Genomic DNA, 17,705 nt, shown 5'->3' with positions numbered 1-17,705 from the left:
CTCCTTCCTGAAGGTAAAAGGGTTGGGCCTCAGCAAAGATGGCAGTCCCCTCCCCTCTGGGAAGGGAGCCCCCCACTCCCCTTCCTTTTGGAGGTGCCTCCTGAAGCAGCCTGGACAGAGAGATGTTGGAGGATGTCTGGGTGAAAGTGTGACTCACTCAGTCATGTCTGACTCCTTGTGGACCTTATGAACTGTGTACCCCACCAGGCTCCTCTGTCCATGGGATTTCCCAGGCAAGAACACTGGAGTGGGTTGCTGTGCCCTTCTGCAGGGGGTCTTCCCGACCCAGAGATTGAACCCGGGTCCCCTGCATTTCAGGCAGATTCTTTACCGTCTGAGCCAGTTGAAAGATGTCTGGGTAATAACCTTAAAATCACCACGCTGTGCTTAGTCGCTCAGTCGTGTCCGACTCTTTGACAAGTTATGGGCTGCAGTCCACCAGGCTCCTCTGTCCTCGGGGATTCTCCAGGCAAGAATACTGGAGTGGGTTGCCATGCCCTCCTCCAGGGCATCTTCCCAACCCAGGGATTGAGCCCAGGTCTCCTGCATTGCAGCAGATTCTTTACTGACTGAGCCACGAGGGAACCCAACTTTGGGTGTTTACCCAAAGTAAAAAAAAATTTACTTTTGCTTTGTCTTTGTCACATGGGTGTGAACACACACACACACACACACACACACACACACACACATGCCCCTTTTGGGCAGGGGAGCCTGCGAAGGATCTGCTCAGGGGCAGAGGGCTGGGCCCATTTTAAAGATGGAGAAACTGAGGCACAGACACAGCAGGGGTCAGGCAACTTGGGACTATCTGGTATTGTCCGCTGCTCTAGGGCTCCCCCCAGCTTTGCTGCCCCCCAAGTCCCCCCACCCCAGCCAGGGCCTCGCTGAAGACCGCAAGCACTATGGCGAGGCTGCAGAAAGAGCCTGTGTTGTGGCGAGGCCGGCATCCTGGTGATTTACAAGAGCATCTTAACAAGCCACAGAAGAATGGGAAGGGGCCGCCGTCCCAGAGTCCGGAGCTCTGGCTCTGACCCGTTCACTCCTGCCGGGGGGTGGGGGTTTGGGGCTGGGGGCAGATTTATGAAACAGACCCTCCTCATCTGGACGGCTGCCAGTCTGCTGACAGGCGAGGACTTGTGTTTTAGGACTTGTTTCCGAAGCCGCCACCACAACCCCCCACGGGTGTCAGAGCAGGAAGGGGGTGCTGGATGGAGGCGCGGAGGGGTGAAGCGCTGTGGCTGGGGGCCAGGCGGCTGCAGGCAGCGCGGGGTCCTCCCTGCTCCGTTCCTGCGTGTGTGAGTGTGTGCGCGTGTGTGAGTGAGAGCTCACGCCTGGCTGCTCTCTCCTGGTCACTCCAGGCCCCCGGGGGTGCCTCACCCTTCCTGGCGAGTTGGGGAGGGTGACGGGCATCAGTGGGGAGACCTGGGCCTCACTGCCCCCCACCCCCATGGCGGGGGCTGCCCGGGTCGGTACAGGCAGCAAAGCGCAGGTCGTCTTTCCCTAGTTTCGTATCCATCTGGCTGTTCATATGAAACTCCGTCCTCCGTCTTGGTGTTTATCTAAGGTGATCCTGTGGTTTTCACATGCCGACTTTAATCGTCTTTCTCATGTCTGCGAGCGCTTAGGGAGGGAAAAGAAAGCGCTGCTTATGTATTGGGTCCCCGCAGGCCTCCAGGAATGACAGTGGGCTCCAGCCAAGGACTGTGTCTGAAGCCAGGACACCAGTCCCCGCTGCCGGGTAAAAGCAGCGTCCATCATCGGCTCCTCTGCGGGGACATCGTGGGACAAGAAGGTTGAACCCTGGGTTCTCTCCCCCAGCGCTCACCGCGGGGCCGGCAGGTGGGGGAGGTGGACGGTCCCCCCTTGGGCGGCCAAGAGCACGGGGTGCGCCCAGCTCAGGCCTCGGCCGAAGGGCTTCACCCTTCCAGGCTGTCATTCCACGAGAGCCTGGCTCCCTTGCAAATAAAAACGCCACTCTGCATTTAAAGGATCTGTCCTTCTGGGAAATCCTTCAGAGCGACAGGACTGCTCAAACATGAAAAGTAAAAGGGAAAGAATGTGCTAGTTCAGAAACCACTGTTTTCGAGGGGGCTGCAAAACTCAAACAGCCCGCGGACAATTCCTGGGAGGAAGGGCCTTATTTTGATCTGCGAAGCGAGAGGAACATTGTTTGACAAAGTTTCTGCTTGACGGGAAGGGAAATCTTGCGGGAGCGATTTTTTGCGAGGACCGGGCCTCAGTGAGGTGGTGCGTGAAGCAGAAGTAATCGTTTTATGTGTGAAACTCCGTGCGCAGAGCAAAGATGGGAAAATAGAGGCTAATTGGAACTGGCCTCACCCCGGAGAAGGGTCGGGCTGGTGGTTTCCGGTCCCCAGGATGCGCGCGGGCGCATCCCTCCCGGTCCTCGCTGTGATGCCCGTCACTAGGGGGCGCTGCACACCTTCTCCGAAAGTACCTGGGAGGAAGCCATCACTTGGAGGGTGGTCCGGGAAGAGCCCCGGGGTCCCCAAGTCCTCCCTAACCTGGTCCCTCCTTGGGGTTTCAGGAGGAGGAGGAGGGGACCTTGCTGAAGGATCCTTGCCCATATGTTGGGGTGGCTTTCCATTCCTGCAGGACCAGAGCCCTGGTTTTGAAGCGAAGCCAAGAGGGCAACCCTCGATGGGGCAGGGTGAACTTAGCGAAGGTGCCGCGTCCCTGCGAGCTGGGCCGCCTGCACCAGCCTCTCCTCTTGCGTCATCTCCGCCTCTGCCCTCTGTTCGGCACTGGTGCGTGTCCACGCTTGTCCCCAGAGCATAACCCCCCCACCCAGGGCCTCCTGCTCTTTTCTTTCTTTTTGCTGTAGCTTCGAGACTAGAAATCATGCCGTAGCTGAAGTGGGGAGATCTTAAAATCTGCTCGTTAATAACCTTTTGTAAGTAAGCTGGGGACAAAGAACTCTAGTTTTCTATGTGATGTCCTGGGTTATTATTTAAAGTCCATCAGGTCTACAAAGGGAGACATATGGGTTTCCTTCTAAGCCTTTCTTAGCTGCCTGGCTCAGATAGTAAAGAATCTGCCTGCATTGCAGGAGACCCAGGTTCGACCCCTGGGTTGGGAAGATCCCCCTGGAGAAGGGAATGGCAACCCACTCTAATATTCTTGCCTGGAGAATTCCATGGACAGAGGAGGCTGGCGGGCTACAGTCCATGGGGTTGCAGAGTTGGACATGACTGAGTGACTAACACTTTCTAAGCCTTAGATATTTCGTTAGATACAGCCTAAGTGGTTGCAACTTAAGTTCTACCAGGAGGTAAAGGGTAAATCCAGCAAATGAGAGAGAGAGAGAGAGAGAGAGAGAGAGAGAGAAATGGTGGGGAGAGGAAGAAAGAAGGGGAGGAGGAGGGGAGGAGGAGAAGGAGAGAGAGAGAAATTGCCTTCCCTGGAAGAGCATCATGGATGAGTCCTGGGGATGGTTTTCCTGATGTTCTGTGGAGCAGGTATTCTAAAATCTCCCTCACATTCACTGTGGAGGCAAATTTGGTTAGGGCCGTTTCTTCACCACTGTGGTCGTTAATCACTTCTGTGATAGAATTCCAGGTCTACCAGAGCCTTTGGTGTGTTCCTTATATTCTCCACTGTTCCATTTTCAGCCTTTCAGTCATGTCAGAGAATGTGTCATTTTAACTCCTTGGGTATTTCTGCCCCCCTCACGGCTCACTGATAAAGTAACGTGAAAATTTTACAGAATTCATTGTGACCCTGTGGATGGCTCGTAAATCCTGTCAGTTCTAGGCAGCAAGTTAGGCTGGACAGAAAGAGCCATTGTGGGGGGAATTCAGGAATTCTCTGCACTCGTGTAAAAAGAAGGCGATTTCCCTTCCCAGTGCAGGCTGAACGCTGTGGTTAGGGCCCAGCTCACGATTCACCTTAGGAGCAGGAAGGCTGAAATGTTCCTCCACCGCCTTGCCCCAGAAATCACAATTTATGCTTCTAATTTTTAATTTTCCTTAGCTTAGGTCCCAGAAGGATTTATTAAATTCGCTTTGTGGAACCCATTAACTCTAAACTGAATAATGATGTTACTCTAGGCTTACGATCCGTTTATAGCAAATTTGCTACATACAAGACTAAGAATCTTCTATTCCTCCATGATGGAGTTTTAAGTCTATGCATACATGAAAAGGTTTACTCAATTTACCTAAAAGTGATTCATAATTAACTGACATCAAGAGACCATGCTTGCAGAGGTGGTGAATAGCAAACGAGAACTCTAGCGAGAGAGGATGTTGGTCACGTGGCTTAAATTACAAGGCAGGAAACTCGAATGGCTTATCACTGTGTCTATGGGACTCTGGCTTAACTCTGTATTTCAAGTGGGTAATAATGACTTATAACTAATTTTTAATTTTTTCATTGCCTTGTTAGGATGACCAAAGCTGAATTTATAAATCACTTAGGGAAAACATAGATAAATAAACGTGCATGTATGCAAATTGATGGTCTTTCTTTGATAAATCTTTTTAGAAGTGAGGAAGTCATTAACATCAAATGACAGACTTTCTCATCGAAGGTGAGGCAAGCTGAGGAGCTGGAAATATGGGCAGGTGGTGGGGAGCTCAAGACACGTGCCATGTCAGAGGGCCTGGGGCATCTTTATATATTGAAAAACGCTTGTCAGGACTCTGAATTATGGCAGCTTTGGGAAGATCCATGCCTTGAGGGACTGGTGGTGGCAAGGCCTCGTATTTCCTGGGTGGTGTTACTGGCAGGGGGCTTCCTAGGTGGCACCAGTGGTAAAGATGAGCCTGCCGATGCAGGAGACATGAGACACGGCCTTGATCCCTGAGTTGAGAAGATCCCCTGGAGGAGGGCATGGCAACCCTCCAGTATTCTTGCCTGGAGGATGCCATGGACAGAGGAGCCTGGAGGGTTATGGTCCATAGGGTCATAAAGAGTTGGACACAACTGAAGCAACTTAGCACGCACACAGTACTGGGAGTCTGTGGGATACAGTGGGGGGGGGGGTACTAGCTGACAGGGCATCTCTGTTCACCTGGGTTTGAGCCACTTCTGTGAACTTGGGCAACTCGCTCACACGTCTCTAAGTGCCTTCCGGCTCCCACTTCCGGAATTTGATGCATTTCACAGGGTGCTGGAGTCAGCTCCCCCCTTGGAAGGAAAGTGGGGTGGAATCCGGGTACCGGAGGACTGGGAAGAGCTCTATGGCCTTTCAGGGCTGCCCGTGGGTGGTTTGCCTTTACTTTGCAGGAGTGTAGATAGCGCCCCAGGCGGGCAGGGGGCCAGATTCTGGCCCAAGGGGACCTCCTCCTCCTCTGAACTCGGGCAAGCGTGCTGCTGTGGGCAATGCTCAGGTGGCTTCATTTGGGAGCAGGCTAAGACAGAAGGAGAAAGAAAGAAAAGGTGGTCCACAGAGAGGGTGTTGGGCATGGTTAGAGCGGCATCAAAGACAGAAACCTCCCATCATCTTTAAAGTGCTTGGGGACTGGTGTTTGGAGCAGGCATCGTACGTATGTGCGGGTCCATCACTTAAAACCACTTTCCATGATTATGTCATGTGTGCGGCACGTTGACATCTGAAGGAGCATCTCACAGGAGGCGGCAGCTGCGTATCCCATGCCCAGAAAATTCTGCTACAAAGAAACAATTTTCACCTACATTTTTCTCTGCATTCATTCAGACATGACCTCTGGGGAAAGTGGTGTGAAAAATGAAAGCAGCAATTCGCATGTGTTTTTCTGCCCCCCCCCCCCCCATTTGAGGGTTAATCTCTAATAAGAGGAGAAAAAAAAAAATAGACCCTTTGACTGAGTGGAGTGACCTGATTCCTCCTGGATCAACATGTTATCAGGCTGAGGTTGTCACTACAAAGCAAGTATGATGAAGCCTGCCTTTTCAGACTAAAATCAAAGCCTTGGCCGGCCAGGCTGAAACTGCTGATCTAAGCATCCCCTAATCAGGCGGTCTATATGTAGATTTAGACATCTCCAGGAGGCTAGGAGACTATCAGGCCCAAACTGATTATTCTAATCAAGTGTTTTAATTAAGCACTATTACCAGGATCACAGGAACGGGGCCTGCTCTCAAGGAGTAATGGGCAGCATCTTTTTCCTTCTTCTTCACAGTGATAAGGTTTGGCTTTGTAAGGGTACATTTAACGTTTTTTCTAAAGTAGGCCATGGAAAGAGTTTCCTGTGAATTGCACACCGATGAACAGGCTGTCTGGCTGGCAGACACCACAATTAGAAAAGAAAATAAAAGGTATGATCAACTGGGTTGCAGACGAATCAATACCCCAACAACTGCATCTATTTGCATCTTCCACCCCCAAAACACAAAAGGAATCCTGGCTGGCCCAAGATATTTTTAAAAAATATATATAAAACACACACACATTGGGTTGGCTTTTATTGGAATGCCTAGATGCAATCTATAGTCATCAAGTTATGGAAAATTCAGGTCACATATAAAGTTAAGAAGGCAAATGAAAAGAACAATACAAATCAGACAAAATTTACATCTCAAAATATCATGAAAGCATTTTGACTGGCTTTGCCTAAAATACTTTGAATATCAATTTCTTTTTTGTAAGCTAATTCTTTTCATTATACAGCCCCCTTCCCACCCTCCCAACTCTTAGAAAAAGGTCTTTTGTTTACATATTCCCCAAGGTCACTATTTCTTGTAAAAGCATGTCCAGATCACAAGTCTTTTTAGAAAGAAATAGGCTCATTATACCCACTAACAAGACACTAATTGGGTTGATTTGACCTCACCTAAAATAAGCACCAGGAGAAGACTCCAAATCTGTTACTTATCGGTGCCAGTGTGAAGGACCAGTCCATGTCAAGAGAAGGGTAAGGTTATGATTTCACTTCCGTCATGTGGTACAAGCTTTTTTCATGGTCAATACATCTGAAATATTTCTGAGAATTTAGACTCAGAGCCTATTTCAACCAAAAGTACTTACAGCATGCTAAATACAGCCCTGCAGAAATGCAATGGAACAGAACTGCAAACACCTAAGTTAACAGTTAGAAAATAAAATGTAAAACAGAGCCATGTTTATGTGGTTTGAAATCTCAGAGTTGTCTACACTGGGGCTTCATAATACTCGCCAGAGGATTTCCAGGATAAAAAATATTACTGCTAATCTGTGCTTTCATTCTAATAAAATATCAGCATTCATTAGAAGATTAATTACTTCAGTATGCGCTACCAAATACACAAAGACAGTAATAGCACTGATACTGTAAATTCAGTAGCTATTTTGAAACTTTCCCAGCCCATCTGTTTAATAAACACGCCTACTGTGCAGTTTAGAGTATGTGATACATACAAAGCAGTTAGAAAATTAATTTTCAATACATCACTTGAACCTTTATATTTACGACATGTTCACTTGCTATGTTTTATCACCATTATACATAGAGGAAAACAGTGTGTACTATAGCTCAATGAACTGAGAAAGGTTTTCTAAAAATATTTTTTGTGGCTGAATTTAGTGCTCACGAGAGAGACGTGCCAGAGCTGCTGAGCCGCAAGGAAGTGCAGATGCTCGGCGCGCCGGCACGCGGGCGGCAGGAGGGCACGGCTCGCTCTCAGTTCACTTCCAGCGGATCCGCCGCCCCCAGCTTCCCCGAGACACAGCGGAGGCTGCCATTCAAACCAGCTCCGAGCTGGCTGGGTCGTCTGGGCTTACAGGAGCTTTTGATCTCCCCTTTATGTCCCTCTGTGTGACCTGAGGGTCCAAACTCGAGACTAGCTGAGTGACCCCGACCTTCCCTGTCTGGGTGTCTCACTGTTGCTCGGTTTCTGCTAGCTCGCCGAGATCTTAAGACATGTTTAGGGTGATGACTAACTACACATCAGTTCCTTTCCTGCTCACAAAGCATCTGATGGGGGTCTTGCGCCTCCATCATGAAAAGAAGCTTCAAGGAAGGTAACAGGAAAACCCTGGGGTTAATGGTATCAACTCCCCCGCAGACGTTTTAGGGGCGGAGGGAGGGACAATGCCTCCTGCCCTATTTTATGTATTTTGGGGTTTGGGTTTTGTGGCTTCTGTTACATTCCACCAGCCTTAGTTTTCTACCGTGCCTCTTAGCTGATAATGGTTGAGGTCACTGGCCTGATGAAAAAGAGAAGGAAGAGAAAGGAGAAGGTCTCTGATTAGCCACCCATGGAGAATCGCACAGTCCTATCCATCTAGCGATAGAAAGTTGCACGTTTTTTTTTTTGTTTGTTTTTCAACCTAATACAAAAATATTAACACTTCTGGACATTATAGGCATAAGTCGTTATATCTCTACAATATAATAATTTATACTGTACAGCTATAACAGATAACAAAAGGTGCAATCCTTTTAAAAAAATCACACAGTTCACATGTTTTTATCATTTTATTTTTTAAGTATAAACTTTTTAAACACTTTACATAAATTAACTCCTCTGAGACTAATATCTGATGTACAGTAAATTGTAATTCATATAAAAATCCATAAACAACTTGTCTCACATAATTTACAAAAAAATCAGGGTTTCCTTTGCTTATCAGTGACAAGGATTCTATTTGCCAGTTTTCTTCCCCCCAAGGCAAACCACATGAGCATTGTAAAATTCCTTAGAAATCCCCGCCCTGGCAGAAGTCACGTGTGCCGATGTCCTTTTACAAACCAGCACTGGGAAAGCAGTCGGGTTGTCTAGAAACAGTAACTTTGCCCCACATTTTAAAATTAACAGATATATATCACATCCTATGCAGAGAGACTACTTCTTGTAAGCAAAGGTCGACAACGGTAATACCTGGAAACACTGTATGCATTTCTACCTTCGTTAGATACAGTGCCTCAGAGAACAAGACGGCCCAGAAGCAAAAGGTTTGGGCCTCTTTTTTTTAATGATCTGTTTTTCCTTGGAATTACTTCCAGTCCAACTGAGTGCAGCGATATGCATATGTAAACATATTCTTTAAAGCCGATCACCTTTTAAGGTCATTCAGAAGGAAGTCTTTTGTTTTCATTTGATTTGTGTGTGTGTGGATTTTTTAAAATAGCAGTCTAGTTCTCCCGGAAGGCTCTTCGGTGCCGGAGAGTCCCCCTCGGATTGTGCTACAGACAGATCTGAGCAGAGGTGGGGGAGTGGGGGGGTGCTGGGGCTGCAGGGGCAAGTGGCGCCCCGCCGGCTCGGGTCCCCGCAGGGGTGGTGGCGGCGGCGGCGCGCGCCTCCCTGCCGCCGGCCCGGGGGTTACCTCTTCCCGATCTCGCTCTGGCGGAGGAACTGGATGTTGTTGGCGCTGTCGGCCAGCTCGGGGTACTGTTCCACCGAGAGTACGTAGTACCCGTCGTAGCCCTGCACCTTGCCGGCGCTCAGCAGCTGCCGCTTCTCGCCTTCCGTCCAGAGGCGCGCGCCCTCCTCGCCGTCACGCACGCGCTGCTGCTCGCGCGCCCAGGCCCGGGCGAGCGCGCGCTGCCGCGCCTGCTCCAGGATGCGCGCCTTCTCCTCGTCCAGGGTCATGCCGTAGCGCACGTGCAGGGCCAGCGCGCCGAACTGCATCTCCACGTCGGCGAACCTGCGAGTCCTGCCGTTGACCACGGTGGTGGACTGCGACACGGTCACGTTGATGCCGTTCTCCAGCGCCTTGCGGCCGCTGGTCAGCCGCAGGGTGCCCAGGTCGCTCTCCGGCGTGCTGGTCTTGATGAAGTAGTGCGTGTCCTTGCCCTCGATGGTGAAGTGCAGGTTCTCCAGGTAGAAGGCGTTGTTGAGCACGGCCGCCACCTTGATGCAGTCCTCGTTGGCGATGTTCAGCACGTTGGTCTGCACGCGGCCCTGGCTCACGGCCAGCATGACGCCCTTGCCGATCAGCGACTTGACCGTGGCGAACCACAGCCACGACGGCGCGCCGCTGCCTTTGCGCCTGCTCACCTGCACCTCGGCCATCTTCCCCAGGGACAGGAAGGCCTTGGCCTGCCTCGCCACTTGCTGCTGGACTCCGAAAATGGGCTGCAGAGAGAAACAGACCCGGAGGATGGGTTAGAGAACAGTCGGGCTCTTCTGGCCCCAGGGAGCCAGGCTTCCGGGCGGTGTTCCGGTTCTGGGCAGAAATGAAACACGGGGGAGTTGGGAGTGGGGGCGGGGGGCGTTGCTGATTAAAGCTTCAGTAGGTTCTTTAGAAATGAAAAGGCTTAAAAACCCTGGGGGGAGGAATGCACTCAAGACGCCACTCCCCTCAAGTTGATCCCAATGTGTTTCGAAAGGTAAAATGGGCTTCCCTGGTGGCTCGGTGGTAGGGAATTCGCTTGCAACGCAGGATTTACAGGAGACATGGGTTAGATCCGTGTGTCAGGAAGATTCCCTGAAGGAGGGCATGGGAACCCACTCCAGTGTTCTTGCCTGGAGAATCCCATGGACAGAGGAACCTGACGGGCTACAGTCCGAAGGGTCGCAAAGCCACCTACAAGACTGAAGCGACTTAGCCCGCACGCATGCCTAAACGTGGGTGAAATATTCAGGTTTTTGCCTTTTCTCTTTCCTTTTCTGGATGCCCTTTCCCTAGGCTCACCCCATTTGGGGAACCAGCTTACCAGATGGTCCATCCCAGCAGCTTTCTCCGTGGGAGGCTGGTGGGAAAGTGCCAAAACGCAGAGGAAGGTTGGAAAGCCTGGGGGTGCGACAGTTGCATCACCCAGTCCCACTTTAAGCTAAAGTCCCACTTTAAAGCACACGCCTTTAATTTACTTACAGGCATGTGCTTTAATTTAGGTAAACTCTGTACCGTCTCCTGGTGAACAGAGCTTTCAGCTGAATTTGACCATATAACTGACGGACTGAAATGGGCCAGGATGAGCGCACAGTGGGGACAGCTGTCAACGAGTGTTTATCGCTTTAGGAAAACATTTATTTTTCGCAGAATGAGGGACAGTGGGCCTTCTGCATTCACAAGGGTTTTAAATTGGGGGCATCTTAACTCAGGCATCTCTCAGACTACCAGATGTTCGTCTGGCCAGCATTTTCCCCAATTGGAAGCATGTGTTTCGTTTGCAGTGGTGAAAGACACATTTGTTTTTCTGCTCTCCAGGCATCCTTGATGTCTTTGCTGGCGATTCCCTAAGCTGTCCTTACAGTGCACTTCTCATGACAGAGAACCTGAGCTGTATGGAAAAGGCTGCCTAGGAAAAAAGTTGGCAAGTCCATTTTGTACAGTACGACTTAAGTGTTTTCAGACATGTTGGAAAGTCATCTGCAATTATTATGTGCTCAAAGGCATTAACAAACTTAGGGATGTCTTCATGGCAGTTGATCAGCGCAGGTATATTTGCAATTAGAAATGTTAAAATGGCTCCCAGATCCCGGAAACTGAATGGGTTTTGCCCTTTAAATGTAAAGGTGACATCTGAAAAAGGAATAGCTTTTATGTTAAGTGTGAAACATGGACCAGAAAGCAGAGGTACTGGCGTTGTGTGTAACCCTATGTGTATGTGTGTTTTAGCCAGGATTGCCTTTTCTTTTTGTGTTCATTGAGATTATAGAAAATTGCTCAAGGGGGGAAATTAATCTTTCTAAGAAACTCTGTGCTCCCTTCTTATCATTATGGGGTAACCCAATTTCTTGATCTTTAATTATTCTTGCTTTAAGCAAGAAATTCCGATATTTTGTTGTTGGGTTCCTTTCTGATCTCTGAATGGTGGGAATTAAAAAGTGTCATTTTGTGAAATGGCAGCTTTGATTTCACAATTTTCCATTCTTTCTCCTTTTATTTCTCAGAACGGTTCCAGGCCTTCTGGTCTGTTTGTTTCAGGAAAATTCCATAAACACCTAGTGGTAGGTGGAGCTTTACCAGAGGCCATTTTATTTTTAATCTTTTTCCCTTGAAAACATGGCTAACATTTTAAAGAAGTGGAACTCTGTGGCATTGTTTGTGAGCTGCTAATTTGTAACATGAATTCCCTGCCCTCCTGTTTATTGTATCTTTGCCTTAAGGTCCCAAATCTTATAAATGTGCATTCCTCGGGTTCTCTGTAGAAACCTTGCACTCAACAATGAGCTTTCATATTTTATTACTGTTTGATAATGTCTTTCTGTTTTTATTAGCATCACTAAAAGCAGACTGAAGCCTGTTTCACAGGCCCCTGGTCTGCTGAACAGAAATGCAAGAGAGAAGTGATGCTTTCTTTCCTGAATCAAAAAAATAAATAAATAAAATAAAAGGTCTCTGGTACCCAGGGAGTCTGATTAAACAGGGGACCATACGGCACAAGCAGGCCCCTTGTCACCTTTCACAGTTTCGCTTTTTGTCTCTTACCGGGACATCATCCCACTGCTGACTCTTCACGAGTTCGTAGGAAGGCTCCGTTAAATCAAATTTGGGGACAGGGAATCCAGGAATAGCATTGTGCAGATGGAATCCAAAGGTCACCAGCCAACTGTTAACATCTGGGAAAAGAAGGTCCAGAATCAGAGACTTCCGAGTTTACTTTGTGATTTCCGACACCGAAAGCCTTACCTGAAAACCCCACCTTCACAAACGATAACCTGAAAAAAAGCTCAGGTTTGCCTCTGCCCTACAATGAAAAGCTGACTCTTTTCAGACACGGTAAAAATAACTTCAGTAGCAGAAGGCAGTGAGGCAAGGGCTACAGACAGTGTGGATAACAGAGGCTCACTTAGACCGATGGGTACCCGGTCCCACGTGCGAAGTTGCAACCCGTGCTGGTAATAGTGTTTAAAAAAAAAAAGTCGAATAGCAAGGCCTAGCAGCGTGAAAGAGACATGGCTGTTGAACACACATGACATCTGCAGTTAGTGAAGGCTGGTCTTAACTAGAAGTCCTGTTGTTATTAGCTTTCCAGAGTGGCTAGCCAGGGATATGCAAGTTTCCACCACCCATTTTCTATTAATAAAAACCCCACATCGAGTGTATGAAAATCAACAGTCAACTCGTAATCAAAGATGAATGCCAAAAGCTGGCTGAGCTGGCCGGGGGCACGGAAGTTCTGATTCCCATCAGTTCTGACTTCAAAGGCTCACTGCGCACAGGTGGAGACAAACTTTGGAGGGAGAGAAGCTGGAAACCTTTAAGATGGTATTTTAAAATATTGCCATGTGACTCCAAAAGCCATTACGCTGAGAATAAAGCGTTTATTCTATTCTGGAGGTTATACTGTTACAGAACTACTCAGCAGGCTTGCAGCTTTATGAGTACAGTTGGGTGTAGATTATTTTATATATTAAGCACATTGCTGGAAAATTTGAAATTGCATTTCACCTAATATATTTTATGCTGTTCCATCTCTCTTTTGATGTTTTTCAAAAAATGCTGCTGTGGCATTCCCTGGTGCCCATGTTGCTGGGAGAGCATGAATTCAGGAGCGGTGGGTTGCCAGCCTCTGGGGCAGCACCGTCAACACCTCTTAAATAAGCCGTGGGGAACTGCTTGTTGGGATGATGGAGGCCACTTGCTCCCCAATTCCTTCTCCAGGGCGCCAGCTTGCACCTCTCTGTCAGGCTGGCAGGTCTCTTTCTGCAGGCACCATATAGGCTATAAACTCAGTGGTCTGCTCCCTCTTTTTTTTTTAATTAAAAAAAAATTTATTTATTTGGCCACATCGGGTCTTAGTTGTGGCACTCAAGCTCCTTCACTGTGGCCTGAGCTGTCTAGTTATGGCAAGAGGGCTTAGTTGTGCCACGGCATGTGGGATCCTGGTTCCCCGACCAGGGATCGAACCAGTCACCTGCACTGTGAGGCAAATTCTAAACCGCTGAAACACTAAAAGAGGGAAGTCCCATCCCTCTTTTAAATGGAGGGCTGGTGGTGGTGGTGGAGAGAGAAAAACCCCAAGTTCATTGCATAGGATAGAAAGTGATATACGTGTGTGCACGCACGCATGCACGTGCATAAGATTGGGGGGGGGGTGTGGTTTATGTTTTAGAGAAAATTTTTGAATGGGGGCAAAGTTACTCCTACTATGAACAATGTCTGTGAAGCAGTGAAAAATCAGAGGCTCTTAACATGTTGAAGATTACTGCCCAGATACTGGGACGTGCATGCAGACGTGTACTGGGGAAGCCTGAAGGAGAACACCCATTTGGGTGTTGCTGAGTCAGGACGCTGAGAGCAGGGACTTGGAGCAGGTTCATGTGGCAGAGAGCTAGGCGAAGCTTGAGACAGTCTGGGGAAGCGGGAAGCAGATGTGAAATGAACAGGGGGCAGTATTTTGAGAGCTGTACCGAGAACTGAGAAGACAGAACATCCTGGCATGCTTCAAATATTGAACAAGGGGAGAGGCAGCCAGACGGAGCATCTAACACAAGGCAAAACAAAACAGAAAACCCCAAATCAAACCAAACACAGAAAAAGAAAACAGGCAGTAACCTTCCTCTAGGAAGCATAAACAAGGGGGCTAATTATGGCAGTGTGACTCAGGAGCAAAGTGGAACCAGAAGGGCTCAGCGTCCCCGGGGCCGAGGATGAGTGGAGATCCCTGCTCGCTGAAGGGAAGCCCCATGGACTGTGGAGCGTAAACCTGTGTGGCCACCAAGGAAAGCAGGATGGAGGCTCCGCACAAAGCTAAGAACAGAATTACCACGTGAGCCAGCAGTCTCCCTTCTGGCTAGTTATCCCCCAAATGCAAAAACACTAAGTTGAAAAGATACATGTCCCCTATGTTCACTGCAGCATTCTTAACAATAGTCAAGATAAGGAAACGACCTAAGTGCTTATCCATAGATGAATGCGTAAGGAAGATACGGTGTATGTATATATGTACATGCACACACAATGGAATGTTAGTCGTGAAAAATGAAACCTTGCCGTTTGTAACAACATGCGTAGATCTTGAGGGTATTATGCAAAGTGAAGTAAGTCAGAGGAGAAAGACCAATCCTGTATGATTTCACTCCTAGAACAATTTTCTTCTTGTTTTTTTGGCTACACCACATGGTGTGTGGGATCTTAGTTTCCCAACCAGGGATAGAGCCCCAGGCCACCAGCAGTGAAAGTGTAGAGTCTTAACCACTGGACCCCCAGGGTACTCCCCTAACTCCCATGAAACAAACGATCAAACCAAGCATGCCAGAGAGAAGGGAGTATGGCTACCCGGGGGGAAGGAGTTGCGGGGAGGGACAAGGTGGATTAAGGGCATCTGCTCTCTGGGGACAGATGTTGAGTAAGTTTTAGGTGGTACACTGCAGTGTACACAGAAGTAGAAACAGGATGGCGTACACATGAAACCTACAATGCTATAAAGCAGTGTTACCTCCGTAAAGAGTAATGAAGATTATTACAGACAACCACAGTTGTGCTTGGGTTTCCCTGGTGGCTCAGACGGTAAAGAATTTGCCTGCAATGCAGGAGACCTGGGTTCAGTCCCTGGGTCAGGAAGATTTCCTGGGGAAGGGAATGGCTACCCACTCCAATATTCTTGCCTGGAGGATTCCATGGACAGAGGAGCCTGGTGGGCTACAGTTCATGGGGTCACAAAGAGTTGGACACCATTGAGTGACTTTCACTTTTTTTCACTACTACTTAAAGCAGAATTGCATGTTATTGTATTTTATACCACAAAGTAGGCATTGCCATCCCCATTTTGTTGTTAAGGAAACAGACTCATAAAGGCATGTGACTTGTCTATAAAGTCACATGACCTGTTCGTGGAGAGGCGTTCAGATTGGGACTCCAGTTTGGGGGCTTCAAGTTCAGCCCTTCATGTCCCTTCCTTTCAAATGGCATGCCTAGATTCCATGTCATTTCAGAAAAACTGTGGTCTTGGGCACTGGCTGGCAGAATAGGAAGTAACAAACTATGTCCCAGTGTCCGTCTGTTGGTTTCTCCTTGGTTTCATTGAAAAGATTAGACATTTGATTTTTTTTTTTTTTTAAAGCCATTTGATTTTGCAGGAGGAAGGCATCAAGTTAAGCCCCCAGCAGTTATTTTATGGATTCAATGATTAACTCAGTACTTGGCAAGGAAAAACAATTCTGCTTACCTGTGATGTAGTCTTTCACATCATGGATTTTGCTTGCTGGGTTGTTGTTCCTAAACATATACAGGTTAAAGGGAGCTGGGTCCTTCCCAATTCTTTTCCAGATTTCTATGTCAGGCGTTGTCCACCGTCCTGCCAAAATGTCATAATCCCTTTCTCCAAAATGGATTAATTTCGTGAGTGGGTCATATAAGCCGCCGTGAAATCCAATTACCAGCTGGAAGTCAATATTGGAGTCAAAATAGATCTCACCGTAGGCGGTGTACTGAATCTGTTTGAGCATAAGCCCGTTGCTACTGAAGACAGCCAGAGGCGTCCCCGTGTTGTCCGATGCGATGTAGAATTCATCCCCGCTGCTGATTTCCATGGCAAAGAGATGTCCTTGGAGATCGTAATAGAGGGAGGTGATCTCTGAACTCGAGTGGTTGTAGACGTGAGTGATTCTGGTGGGGTAAGTGAGGTCCGCGTAGAAAAACTGCAGGTGCTGGCCCAGACTGGTCTTGCTGGACACGCGCCTCCCCAGGCCATCGTAACGATAGATCACCGTCCAGCCGCTGCCTTTACTGTAGACGCGGGTCAGAAGCCCCTTGGAGCTGTACTCGAAGATCTCGGTGCCTCTCTGGCGCAGGAAGCCATCCTCATCCAACCGGTACTGGACGTCACCCAGCCGGGTGATCCTATCTCGCAGGTCGTAGCGGAGCGGGGTCAGCCGCGCGCTGCTACTCGGGTTCAGTAAATGGAGGTTGCCATTCAGGTCGTAGTTGTAACGCCACATGATTTTCTCATTCAGGTAGACGGTCTGGAGCTGTCCATCGACGTCATACTCGTAAGCGTACTTGGTGGTGTTGGCGAAGGGCCCTATTTTAATCTCTCTCTTGGTTACCCGACCCATGTTGTCATACTGAATTGTAATCCAGTACATGAGCGACCTGAATATCTCATACTGAATCTCCTTGATGCGGCCATGGGCATCAAAGTGCTTCGTGTAAGTCATGACAGCTGTGGAAATGATCTGGTTAATATCGTAATAGATGACGCCAAATTTTCCAAACTGCTCCACTTTGCCCGAAATGTCGTCGAACTGATAGAGGTCGATGGGCAGGGGGGTCTCATTAATGACACCCTGCATGCTGGTCACCCGAAAACTGTTGTCATAGCTGTAGTCGAATCTCGCGTTCACCATCCCGTCTTCGCTGAAGCGGAAGATCTGCCTGTCAATCAGGGGGCCGATCTGCCTGTATCTAATGGTGCAAATGAAACCATCGCTCTGGAGGTTTACCGTCTTGAGGACTCCCGCTGTCTCATCGTAGGTGAAACTGACCCGTGTGCTGTCGTATAAGATCTCCGAGAGCCTGGTCTGCCTTCGATACTTGAATAAGACCCTCCTGCTGGTCCCCAGGAAAGCCGTCTGCAGAAGCAGCCCCTCCTCGTTATAGTCGGTGATGACCGAGGCGTTGCTCTCCGGGGGGTTGTATATGTTGCGGTAGTAGCCGATGGAGCGGATGGTCTGCATGGTGTGGCGAGCCACGCTGGGCATGGTGATGGCAGAGAGCTGGTCCCACATATCGTATTCAAAGATATACTGCCGCTGGCTGTGGAGCAGAAGCACCATGGACTGCAAAGAGGGAGCGTGCCATTAGCTGATATTTGCGAATGGGGTGGGGGAAGTAAAAGTAGATGTAGTGACCACAAAGACACAAAAATAGTCCGCCTGAGAAAATGATTTTC

The 17,705-nt window shown here is 48.7% G+C and overlaps 1 protein-coding gene across 3 annotated transcripts in view; it reads right to left on the bottom strand.

Annotated features, from left to right (window-relative positions):
• Positions 1 to 6,651: 6,651 nt before the first annotated feature.
• The window catches only part of TENM3 (teneurin transmembrane protein 3), a 442,567-nt gene continuing 431,513 nt past the window's right edge, over positions 6,652 to 17,705 (bottom strand). For all 3 annotated transcript variants that reach the window (XM_065946684.1, XM_065946685.1, XM_065946686.1), the window contains exons 25-27: positions 15,981 to 17,592; positions 12,299 to 12,429; positions 6,652 to 9,999 (exon numbers count right to left, since the gene is read on the bottom strand). In XM_065946684.1, coding sequence (XP_065802756.1) covers positions 9,244 to 9,999; positions 12,299 to 12,429; positions 15,981 to 17,592 — 2,499 coding nt within the window. In that variant the 3' untranslated portion in view covers positions 6,652 to 9,243. The remainder of the gene's footprint in view (positions 10,000 to 12,298; positions 12,430 to 15,980; positions 17,593 to 17,705) is intronic.

The sequence above is a fragment of the Muntiacus reevesi genome, chromosome 10 (assembly GCF_963930625.1).
Source record: "Muntiacus reevesi chromosome 10, mMunRee1.1, whole genome shotgun sequence".
In the NCBI taxonomy this organism is placed as follows: Eukaryota; Metazoa; Chordata; class Mammalia; order Artiodactyla; family Cervidae; genus Muntiacus; species Muntiacus reevesi.
This window is presented reverse-complemented; position numbering and strand designations above follow the sequence as displayed.